General features: G+C 34.9%; 1 protein-coding gene across 5 annotated transcripts in view; it reads left to right on the top strand.

Moving 5' to 3' along the window:
- Window positions 1-13,564, top strand: part of ZNF521 (zinc finger protein 521) — a 327,899-nt gene that overhangs the window by 159,280 nt on the left and 155,055 nt on the right. For all 5 annotated transcript variants that reach the window (XM_063299208.1, XM_063299207.1, XM_063299204.1 and 2 more), the window contains exon 5: window positions 6,610-6,694. In XM_063299208.1, coding sequence (XP_063155278.1) covers window positions 6,610-6,694 — 85 coding nt within the window. The remainder of the gene's footprint in view (window positions 1-6,609; window positions 6,695-13,564) is intronic.

Below are 13,564 nucleotides of genomic sequence, written 5' to 3'. Positions count from 1 at the left end.
ATACTCCTTCTGGTTTTTTTCCCTTCCTTCAGTTTATCCCAAATAATTCCATCATATTTGTTTTTGTTTAGCCCTTTGTCCATTTCCAAAACAATCTGATGTTTCCAACAAAATCCACCTGTGTTTTCTCTGCTTCTTTTAATGTTAAGCGTTAATTGCTTTCTAATTATATTTCTGAAGCCATCTTTTGCTCTCTATACACATATAACATCTTTGGCTCACATTTTTGCAACAGTCATTCCCTTAGTTGAATGTTTACCTTCATGCACAGCCATTTCATCATTCCATCAGGCTTCTTTTTCATACTTCTGGGTAATGTAACTCTACTCGCTTGCATACTTCTGTGGTACTCTATGACTGTTCATTGTATTGCAAGCAGTTTCTACCGTCTTTGTGTCTACTTTCCAGACAATCTTTTGTGACTGACCATATTGGTTTTTCATCTTCCTTCTACCCATCCATTCATGTTCCCTAACAGAATATTTTTTCTTCTGGATTACATTTATTCAGAATATGGCACAATATTTCCCAAAACTTTTTTTTTCTGGTTCTGTTACCACATTCACTGGAGAGTAACATGCAACTATCACTGACCATTCCTCTTTCATATGTACCCACAATAGCCTAGATGCTACCAATTCATATTTATGGCATACATGTTAGCCCTTTCATTTGTAATTAAATCTATAGCTTCATTACCTTGCATTTATTCAACTCCAATCCACAATATCTGACTATTTTATTTGGATTTATTATATCCTTCCATTTCTCTTAGTTCCACTGTTATATAGTATACTTTTTCGTTTTCGAGCCCATAAATATAGGTGCTGATTATCATACTTTGATAAATAAGGTATAGACTAGGCCACCAGCCTTAGCCATAGCCATCATACCTATGCCACTTGCAGCATTCCCTGCAACAGTAGGAACAGTTTGGCAAGTATATCACAAGCACAAAATAAGCCCAGTTTTATTTAAGCACACTCATGCTATTCCATAGTAACATCTCTAAACTAGAGACATTGTATATCATTATACTATCGCCTGCGTTCCACTAAGTAGGAGGAACATGCAGTGTACTGAGACACACAAGGTGCAAAGAAGCAAGAAATCTCTCTTACAGGAGAAGAAAACATGGGGAAAATTGGTAGAATATTAGAAGAATTTTTAGCCTTGATCCATGAACTGTAGGAGCCAGTATAATGAGCTAGTTTTTAACTTTTACTTGCGCCTTCATAGTTGTTCAGAAACTTGCTGTTAACTCTGCAAAAAGAGACAGTAGTTACAAGGTTCATGTAATAAAGGTTTTTGTTGTGGTTGTTGTTAATACATAGGATATATTAAATGCTTCCAAGGTAAGTTCTGAGTAAAGGATTTAGATGGGAATAATTGGTGATACTTGTTTAAGCCTAAATAAAGATAGCATGCTGTTCTATAATCCCCACGTCCTTAAATAATAAAAAGTTCCAGAAGCACAGCTATAGGGCTTTGTTCTCTTTGGATGTAAACATAAGAGATTTTTAAACTCTTTTTACAGAAATGGTTATTTATAATATATAAGCAACAATATTAAAAGCAGATCTTTATTTATGTATTTATTTCTCAAATTTATATAGCCGCCCATCTCAATACATGACTCTGGGCTGCTCAAACAGTTTAATGCCCACAATCAGCACCAGATGTACTACTCTTGCATGTGATACATGCAAAATGCTGGCAATTCAGCGGTAATTAGCTTTCAATTTCATCCTGCATTTCAGTGCTCATTCTACCTACATAACTATCTACAGAGTTTGCCAAGTTAATACCACACTCAGTAGACTGAGAGTTGCTTTGCTTTATCAGCTTTATATTTTTGGGCCAACAACTTTTTCCCTGAAGAATCTGGGGTTGTTGTTTTTTTGGTTTTTTTTTTTTTTGGTTTTTAAGCATTAAATGCTTAAACAAGTGTTTTTCCCTCCAAAGACTTCTTGAAACAACAGCTCTCCTTTAAGTTTCTGAACAATAAAAATTCTTCCCATCTGAGACGTCTTACCACCATTTATTTATTTAATAAATTTATATGGCTGCCCAACTCACATACAGTGACTCTGGGCGGCTTACAGAATAAAAATCCACAATATAAAAAACCCATTGATCCCCCCCACCCCCCACGGCAGCTGTAAATACAATCAGATAAGCTACTTGATTGGCTTCATCTCAACTGGGGTCACCAGGCCTTCTATCATACGTATCATAAAGTATCATACATGACTGAAGTAACTCTCTGGAATAAGGAAACGTATCAATGATCCAATTGGGCAATAGAGACAATTCAACAGGCCTCCCTGCTGATGGAAGCAAAAGAATTTCCTAATTTTCCAAAGAACTAAGGTTGATGAGGCAGTGTGAACCCTCATTGTTGCTAGAACAGAAAGGAAGACTCCAGATGAATCTGCCAAATGCATATTAGGGTCCATATTAAATCAAGTACTGTGACAAGACAGTGACAAAGAAACCATGTTTCCCACTCTTATTGTATGTATACAGAGTATCTATGTTGAATTGTGGTAACTCTGTTATATCAAGATCAGCTCACAGTGAAGAGAAAATGCTTTCCTGCTGCACAATTTTCCAAGACATGGATTTTATCACCCTTCTCTTTTTAAAATAAGGAAAGTCTCCTTTCTAATAGATTGGTAACATGCTAGATTATGATGACTAATGATAGGGCTTTTTCAGTGGCTGCACCAGTGCTATGGAACATTGAACCCTTGAAGGGTAGATGAATTTCTGTTTGCCAATTGATAAAAGCACTTATTTTCTGACAGATTTTTGCCTTGCCAAGTGCTTGATGTTTTAAATAAAGATTGTGTTTTACCTGTGATCCTTGCTTCTGCTGTACTTTTATTGAATGTATTTTTTAATATGCTATTATGATGTTAAATTTTTATAAGCAACTCTAAGGCCCTAGAACAGCGGGGGGAAATCTTTATTAGATAAATAAATAGTCTCATTCAAACCACTAGAACAAGTTAGTCATAACTGCTTTAAATGCCACCGCTTTCACAGGCAGTTTGTTATAACTAACTTTAAATGAATTGGTGCTTTTGAATAAATAACAATGCATGCATTGCAAATCTAACTTCAATTTAATTTTACCACCAAATGGGCCTGTTATTTACTCTTTAAATGTAGTAAGATGGGCCTAAATATTGATTTTATGTAGAAAAATACAGGAGCCTTCTATTAAAGAATATCTAAAAGAGACCTTAAGCAACAACTTTCTTAAGCAACAGCTTTATTATGCTAGGCATCTTAAAAGATGCTTTTGATGCTGACATGCAGACCAACATGCACAGTGTAAGAGTCTCCCCTTTTAAAACATCATTTCCCCTTAGAACTAGTTAGAAAATATTTCTTGCTCCCAGATGACCAGTATTAAACCAGCATATATATGGTTTATTAGCTTAGCCCTAGCATTATTCCTGATATGTGACTTTACCAAAAGCAAAAAAATGTAAACTTAATGCCTGGCCTTTTCTCTCATTAGAACAGTAAAGCATAGAGAATGTCAACAACTGTCCAGAAAAATAACGACATATGAATACAGTGACACAACAGTCAAGGATTTTTTCCTCTTTACTCAAAGCTTAATTATAAAGGTAAAAAGACATCTGACTAGAAAAATACCTGATCACTTATTAGAATGTTCAGAATTATCTAACAAAAGAGGACTTTTAAAAAAAAAATCACAAAATGAAAGGTTATTTTGGCAGTGCTACTAAATCAAACACTGATGCTGCTTAGATTCCAAAAAGTTCTTGAATACCAGCTTTTAAGCCACCAGTACATTTAACTAGTCTTGTGTCAATCAACCTGGATTTTAAAATGACAAATACGCTGCTGAAACAAATACAAAATCCTGATTTCCATAATTTATCACTTTTTAACAAACAGCAAAGGATTAACTTTTTTTAAAATAGTATTGACAGCCTGAAACTTTCAGTAAACTGTTCTTGTATATCTAAGTCCCAGCTGGTAATGCCACAACAAAAGGACCACATAGAACCATTCCTTTCCTAAATCACCCTGTTACATCCACAAGAAAATCCAAATTATGGAGCCAGATATGATTTGAGATACTTCAGTATTTACCATGGAATCCTGAACTATTTGTTAGCCAGGTGGTCTGTGTATGAGATAGGGAGATTGTTAAACAGAAGTGTAGGTGCTACTTCAAAAAAAAATCAAGTACTGACCTAACCATTTGTCTTTTGGGTTAAGTGCAGATTGCTATATTAAAGTTATCATTGAGAAGACTGAGAAGTCAATCCCACTGAATTCAATATGCCTTACTTGCAGATTAAAAGAGAATTAGAAATGATTATCTTAAGCAAGTACACATTAGTTGGATTTATTTTGATGGATTATTCTTTCTGTGATGATAACATACTGTTTCTGCATAACGTAGTTTTCATATATTTGCAGGTATCCAACTGAAGGAATTTAGAATAAGAAATTAATGTTATTTGGTAAATGAAAGTTAGTGAACCTTGAAATGTACTAGGAATTCTTAAAATTTTAGGGAGTCCATTAGGAAATGTCAAAAATGTGTCATGGAAATTATACCTATACATGTAAAAGGAAGAAATGAAGGAACACTCAGAATTAGTTTGATATGCCAAGGATTATGTACTAATCAAGATCAACAATTCTTTTAAAAATCAATTATATTATTCTGACTTTAGGTAAATAGGATACATTTAAGACCTAGGGGTTTTGATCCCAGTACATACAAAATCCAACTCAAGTAAAATAGACATATTAAATAATCAGCCTTATAAAAATTACCTGTTAGTTTTGTTCTCAGAAAGTATTTCAATCGTATATCTGTCTATATGAAGGTCATTGGAAACCATGTAAATCCATAATGTACAATATTGCTCATTCTTCTGTTGTCTTAGTTCTAATTGTGCATGCTATTGTGCTAGTTTTATATTTTTACTTAAGTTAGTTTCAATTTAATGTGAGCTCTTGCTCAGCTAGAAATATGTTAGAACAGCAATAGTAACAGTAACAATAAAAACTCCAAAGACATAAACAAAAGATTCCTGGATATGTTTTCACAATACGACTATTTTATACTCTGTTGAAAGGAGAAGGGAAAATGTCCCTTCATTTTGCTATGCAGTCTAGAATTTAAACCTAGCTGTTAATCTACCGTTTTAAATTGCTTCTTTGAAGATTTCAGAAATTTTCATGTCTATTAAAAATGCAGTAGAAGTTTTCCAAATGACTTTTTGCCACTTGGGCAAAAATGATGTTTAGTCTTAGGTAAGAGGCTTAGGTAAGATGTTTAGGCTTAGGTAAGTGGCAGAGAACATGTTTCACACGAAAAATCTACACAATCACCAGTGGAGCTAGGAAAGACCTATTGTCCATCTACAATTAACAAAGTAGATGAAGTAATTATCAGATTGGATGTAAGAAGACTTTTTACGTAACTATCAACAACAGATCATTAAAATGGCACACAAGGATTGAACATAGGCAGATGAGGTTTTTCTAACCATCAGATGTGATTTCAGATATGATATGTACTAATAGAGAAACAAATGAACAAGCAAGCAATGTATTCTGTTAGTAACTCTTTGACCAACAATTATTTAAGTCTGGTAGTAACTATGATGACCTTAAATGTTTTCTGTACTATGGAATATGCATTGTATTAAGAAAATGTCCTCTAAGTTCCCAAATAATTATTGAATGTTAAAAGCAGATTTATTGCTATGTGGCACAACTTTGGATCTTTCTGCACTCTAAGATCCAAAATTTATCTATTCCTCATTCATTCATTCATTCATTCATTCATTCATTCATTCATTCATTCATTCATTCAATTTATATAGCTGTCTATGACTCTGGGTGGCTTACAATTAAAACATGATACCAAAAAACACAGAATAAAACAACCATACAAATAATTCAGAACATTAAAACAATTTAAAAACAATTAAAACCATACAGTGCAGTAATTGGGAAAGCACAGTAATTCATGAACAGTACAACCATTTTATGGGCTCTATACCACTCTATGATACCCAGGCCAGATGGCAAAGCCAAATCTTCAGGTCCTTCCATAAGGTTGTCAAGGTTGGGGCCATCCTATTCCATAGGGCAGATGCAGCAGATAACTGCCTAAAAACTACAATGAATGCTATTGATACTTACTCTTAATTAATTGGGACCTAATCCCCTTAGCAGTTAAGAAAATCAGTTGCTTATCTAAGGAATAGAATATAAGCCATAACACATCCTGTATTAAGATAGGTTAAAAATGACATTGGAAATATTCAATTTGCCATTTGCTATACTTGTAATTGCTTGGCAAGCTGGTCATTTTGAAATGGTGTCAAATGGTGATGAGCATATCTTTCCCTTGTTTTCCTGAACTTTTGAATGAGTAAAGAAACCTAAGATTTTCTTTTAACCAATTGGATGATAACATAACTAATAAATGGCTCTATATTAGTATATTAAAATGGATGAATATTATCATGGTATTTTTTTTTCACATAAGTGTTCTGAGAGTTGCTTAATTAAGACTTTCATCCTTGTTTTCTCTAGAAGAAGACCTATCAGTGCATCAAGTGCCAGATGGTTTTCTACAATGAGTGGGATATCCAGGTTCATGTTGCAAACCACATGATTGGTGAGTGAAGTACTAAATCTTATTGATGATAGACTATTCTCCTAGATGTATTCATCATTGCCTCTAAAATTAAATTGAGTTAAGGAGAAATTAATTGTATAACCGTCAATGATTTGCCCAGGTGTGATAATTTTTTAAAAAAAAATATTATTAGGCCTGATAAAGCATTAGCATGTTTTATTTTCTGCAAGGGCTAGTTTAGACTTCTGCAGAGAATCATATACTACTGCCAGTCAAAACACAGGTGATTAACAAATTAAACTTCTAATCATTTTTGCATTATTGAAAACAAACTAACAGGAATGGTTAATGAACTGGTTGTTAGCTTTCCACAGAGTTTTAGGCAGGTTTTAATTTCAGAAATTATTATGATAATGACACTACGGAGTGCTGCTCAAGTACCTTGGTACCAACAACAAAATGGGCAAGTTTTGTCACTAACAAACGTAAATAATTCAATTGGCTATAAAATAGGAATCTATGTAGTACTTGAACAGGCTGAAAACCTTCTAGAACAGCACTCTAGAAAATAAAATAATATATTTAATTAAGAAAATAGCCAAGATCTGCTATGGATAATACTCAAAATATATAATCACCATCTTTAACAGTAATTTTCTATAGTATTTTTACAAGGTTGATTAATTATATCATATGGAATTGAAAAAAAATCAGTCTTATTTTGACCTCATTTGCTCATTCCCCTAAGGTTAACTTACTGTTTTAAATTTGGTTGCAATTAATATTAAGAATTAATACTTAGAATTCTGCAAGCCAATTACATTTATCAAACACTATTTTATCTGATAATGAAATACTACCTGTTCTAAATAAAATTCTTTAGTAAAGAACAGACGTTAGAATCACTGTTTTGCATCCTTTCACCTTATTTCTTTCAACTTCATTTAAACTATATACTTTTGCAAAAGATTCACCTTAACATATAACTCTATATGTCTACTTATTTTTAAAAAATGTTATATTCTTGAATCATCATCACTTAAATTCTGGATTGGTGTTACCACTAAATAATTACATCTGTACATATGCTTGCATATAATTTATTTTATTATTATTAAAGCTTGCCTGTTAATTTATTATACTTCCTCTCCAGCAGTTTTTTTATTTATTTTTAAGAAACTTAATCCAAAATCATAAACATGTGTAATAGGGATAAATTCCATTGAAAAAATGAATAACCATTAGAATTATGCCATAAATACATGAAAGTTAATTCTTATAAGAATATGCAATCAGGTAAACTTTTTGAATGACTTATTTATTTAATCAGTTTATATAGTCTCCCAATTTCCTAATAATCTGAGCCCAGCCCATAATAGTTCAGTTTCCATCCACTACAGCCATATCACCACTCTGATCCAGTGCCTTGGGGAAAAGCCAGTCCTTCAAGGCCTTTTGGAAGGCCAAGAGAATCAGGCCATCTGAATCTCAAGGGATATGCTGTTCCAGAGGGCAGACACCACAACAGAAAAAGCATGACTCGTGGTTCCTACCCAATTATAGTGGGGACCCAAAGTATGCCCACCTTGTTGGATCGTGTGGGACTGACCAACTCATTTGGAGATATGCAGCCCACAAGTAACCTGGCCCTTTGTCATGAAGTGCTTCATATGTGGTAACTAGCACCTTGAATTGCACCTGAAAGCCTACTGGCAGCCTGTGAATAACTGCAAGTAGGGCCTCACATGTGCTTGAGGGCAGGTATATATGTAGAATCTTAAGATAGAAAAGCAGTGCCATCTGACATGGTGTCCTGCAAGTTAATTAGTCAGGCAATTTTTATTTCATTTTATTTATTATTTTGTTATTATTTATATATCACCTTTCCACCCAATGGGGCCTGAAGGGATGGGGGTATTCTTAAATGCAACTATTACAACAATGCTTAAAATAATACAAACAATATATAATTAAAGACAAAATTCATTAAAACAAAAAGCAAAATAAATAAAACAGGCAAAATTAAATTCAGTGTAGTCCTGGGATAATAATCATCCCATAATTGCCTGGTTGAATAGGCAGGCTTTTAGTTGTTTTTTGAAAGAAGAAAGCATGGAGGCTACCTGGGAGAGAGTGTCGTAATTGAGAATACTGTCACTGCGGGAGCATTATTGTGAGCCACACTCAATGGGATCCTAATGTACATTTTGGGTAGTAGTGAGGAGCAATATTTTAAGTACCTGGGTCCTACACCATTTAAGGTTTACCAATTAATGCCAACAATTTAAATCAAGCCCAGTAGTATACAGGCATCCAGTTCCAAAGTCTCAGTTCAGGGTTATGTGGTGCCATTGAACCACCCTGCTTAACAATCAGCTACATTTGTACAAGTTGCACCTTCCAGACAGGTTTCAAGAGTAGTTTCATGTAGACTATGTTGCAGTCATACAGTGGAGAGACAATTAAGGCATACTAATGGCACTGAACCTCAAATTTCTGGATTATTTCCCCCCAGCAGCTTCATAAAGATATTGAGCAACAAGTGAGAAAGAACAGATCCCACAAGTTGTATGCCACTGATACTCCTCTTTGGTGGCTGTCCAGATAAAATGAAACCAGCAAAACACAGTTCCTTCACTACCACTATACCTGTGATTTTCTTTTCAGATAGCACCACGTTTGAAGGCAACAAGGTCCCTTGCTGCATGCAGGACTTGCCTCAAACTGCTTCAAGCAGCTGTGTTTTTCCCCAGGATTCCACAGTTATCTTCCACAATTGGGGACTGCTCCTGGAAAAAGATGTCTTAATTTAGCTGCAGACTTTTTTTTAATCTTTGATTTCAAAGCACTGCATCTCTCTCTCCCCCGCCCCCTTTCTTTTATAAACAGTGATACGAATACTAATAGCACAGATATAGGTGGGGGGAGCTTAAGAGGATGACATACTTTTCACCTTTTGCCCGAATGAACCTAAGTGCAGTACAAGGTAATTGTATCTGGGAAGGCATTTTATAGCTAGAACAAGATCACTGAAAAGATCTTAGGGTTCATATAGATAAATCTGAGGAAAGCAGTCTTTGAGATATCTTGATTGAAACCAGCACTTCAAACTGAAATGGACTGGAAGCCATTTGGTAGCCTATGATAAATTTAGCTTTAGAAGTCATTAAAAAAATGGTGCAATTTCTATAGCACATTTCAATATTTAATGAGCTATTAGCAAACACCACATACAGAATATATAACGTGAAGAACGGACTTACTTACAGACTTACTTTACTTACTCTGTGTAAGTAAAGGATGGTTCTGGATTCCAGACTGTCTCATAGGGTGCATTCACTTGCCACCACTTTTTACCTGCTTCTCATCATTTGATAAAATACAGTTAAGTTATCAGGGTTTAGGAAGTAAACTATATCAAACTAGAATAATAATATGACTTCACAGATAGTAAATATATCTTGAGGGTTTATCAAAACTGTCCAAAAACTGAAATTTGTGGTATTTATTTCCATTGTAACTTTTGAAGGTTAATTGTGAGCTCAATGTAGGTATACTGAAGCACTTCTGGGATTCTTGACTCAAGTTTGGCTTGAGAGTTGGCACAGACAAAAGCCTTTGTAGCAGTAATGATTTTCCTTGCAAGAGTCACTTGTGGAAGCACAAAGGTTAACACTGATAATGTTGACATTAATGTTGTAAGTGGCCTTACGTGTTTTACATTTGTAAAAGTTAGATGACATAAAATAGAAGATGCTTTCTTCCATTCTGGTTGTCATGCAGGATATTGCTTCATGCCATAACCATAGTGACACAGATTAATGTGTCCTTACTATAACATTTTTTCCAGAAAGGGGCATAGGGAATGGCATCATACAAAGGACATGTCATGCTTAGATAATCAGCATTTTCTGTTAGTAATACTTTAATTTCAGTATTTGAAATGCAGCCCTGATTAAAGAGTCTGCTTGCTTCTAGGGAAAGAAAGGTGCAGAATAATTAACAACCTATAATAACTTTATTTTCAGAATATATAAAAACCCAATTTAAGTTTGGCAACAGAAAAGAATTGTTTTTCATGTTGCTGTAAGCTAATACTGTTTTCATTTCCATGTGACATATCTCCCTCTTTCTTTTTCAGCATTATCTACTCCTTCCTTCCTACACCTTTTTAAAATGTACTTAGAGTATATAGCCTATAATCAAAATTATATCAGATTAAAACCCTGGAATACTATCAACATGATAACACCTGAATGCCACCTTTATTAATGAGGATGTGGGATAAGTTGTGATTCCCTTTGTATAATACAAAAATTCTTGTGCTTCTGTGGTAGATGATGAAGTATTTTGTTTCTCAGGGTCTGTAGCTGCTACATTACTGTATAGTTACAGTAATAGAATTTGTGCTAACCCGTATCAAAAAAAGAGAAAGTAAGAAAATAAAGTAAAAAGTCTGGGAGCCATCTAGCAGCCTTTTCTAATTACTAATTAGCTTTTCTCATGTAGATCAACTTCTGTTGATCACAAGATAACAAACTTGTGAGATAGCTGATGCTGAAAGTCCTTTGTCAAAAACCATTCATTAAGGTTTGTAACTGGTCAAGATACTGATACTGGTCTTTGGGCCTTTTGGCCATAAATAAAATTAATTGATTGAATGATTGATTGATACTGGTCAACTATGCCTAGTCTCTGAATCTACTTAAGATATGATATTAGCTTTAAGTCTAGAATGTTTGTAAACTTTCCAAGTAGTCAGTGCAAAGTAATTTGTCAGTACAAAGAGACCTATTGTGTAGATGCAACGTATGCAGACATTTGACTGAATTTAGAATAAATGAGTACAAATAAATTATAAGATCCTTTTAGAGAACTAGAATCATTGAAAAGGAAGATTGAGCCAGGGACCTCTATGGGGGAAGTTTAACAAGTCAGAATGGTAGACGTGACTATATAAAAACCCCTCCTCTTTTTTAGCACACATCACATGGTAGTAAAAAAGGGTGGAGCTTTGATCACATTGTCTCACCCACCATCTTGATTTTTTTTACATCCCCTGTGGTCATCACTGAATACAGCACACTTAACCATCTCATATCTGTATCTTTATTGCTTTAATATGCTTTAGTGTACCTTTTTTTCTAGGCCTTTTTTATGTTTTAATTCTTGCTTTACATTGTTAGAAGTAACTTTGGTTTGAAACTGAAAAATGTATCACTTTATAGACGCTAACGTCTGAGGGGAAAAAAAGTATAATAAATGAAGTGATGCATCTTTAATGTAAAGTTGTATGTGCTTAATCACATTAAATCCAAACACATCATTTCAACCATATTGTGTACTAAATTATTTGTTCAAATAAATTTGGCAAGATTTGTTCAGTAAAATAGGTTAAGTGTCTGGATACAGACTATGTTTTAGCCATGGTCTGTTGAACAAGCTTCAGTGGCTGGGGTCATACATTGAGTCAGTGGTGTACTTAGCACACTTGACACCTCGAGCAAGTGGATCAATTTTTAACACACACACACACACACACACACACACACACACACACACACACACACTTCTGAGAGCCAGTTTGGTGTAGTGGTTAAGGCACCAGGCTAGAAATCAGAAGACTGTGAGTTCTAGTCCCGCCTTAGGCACAAAGCCAGTTGGGTGACCTTGGGCCTGTCACTTTCTCTCAGCCCTAGGAAGGAGGCAATGGCAAACCACTTACAAAACCCGGCCAAGAAAACTGCAGGGGGCAGTTACCAGGAGTCAAAACTAACATGAAGGGACAATTTGTTTCCTCTGTGGTTGCTGCACTGCTACCAAACAGTTGCTCCGCATGCGGACAGCAGTGACCTGCCTCCACAATCACCACTAGACTCCTTGTGTCTTTGGCAGCACCCGCCTACTGCCTGTACTGGGGCAGACCCCTGCCCCCCCCATGCAACACTGTATTGACCTAGGCCATAAGATGTTATTTCAGAGCATAATGGTTGAGATCACACATTATGGTAAACCAAAATCAAGCAGATCCCTTTAGGAATTACTAGAGTGTGAATCTAGCCAGAGCATATGTATTTAATATATATGGCCTCTTAATTTTGCTACAGAAAGGTGAGAATGCTGGTAAGCTGTCCTATCTCCTATAAGTTGCTCTTTATTCAGAGATAAGAAATTTCATCCAGTCTAGGTAGAATATGCTACCTGTTGGAAGAATCTAGAGTTCTCTTATTAAGAATGCATGATTACCCTATACTACCATGTCAGTTGAATTGTATTCAGGTAACTGGTCATTTGTGTGATTTGGAAGATAAAGCCTATTGTGGTAAATACAGTACACATATAATATTTGTAACATGCTATGACTTAAAAATAGTATGATATAAAATAGGCATCCTGTTATAACATCACTTACATAAGGTTATCTTAGAATAAGAGGAAGAATAACAGCAGTGCAGTTGCAGACGTATTTTACTGTGACTTGGATTTTCAAGAAGTCCGTTCGTGTTTGTCAAATGGATCAAAGTCCTTATATAGTTCTGTTCAAAGTCTCAAGAGAGCTTACCCACAGAGTTAGCCATGCTGTAGATTTGCACCCTCCAACAAATGGAGGGTGATGAGATATACGAACAATGATGGAGTGACCAGGATCAGCAAATGCATCAGATATTAAACATTCCCCAAACTTATTGTTTACAGTTTCAAATGATCTCTGTTGTATTATGTTAGAGGTAAAAACTTGGCTTTCAGCCTAGGCAAAAGTGTAGTTCTGTAAATGCTTAGATTAAATTATTATTAAATGTCAGATAATGCTGAGTGATGGTATTGCCAACGACTATTTTATGAAGGGTACACTTTTTCGATCCAATAATTTTTGAGCAATAATACAAATCACCAAGAAGCCCAATTAAA

This window comes from Candoia aspera, chromosome 3 (genome assembly GCF_035149785.1).
Source record: "Candoia aspera isolate rCanAsp1 chromosome 3, rCanAsp1.hap2, whole genome shotgun sequence".
Lineage (NCBI taxonomy): Eukaryota > Metazoa > Chordata > Lepidosauria > Squamata > Boidae > Candoia > Candoia aspera.
This window is presented reverse-complemented; position numbering and strand designations above follow the sequence as displayed.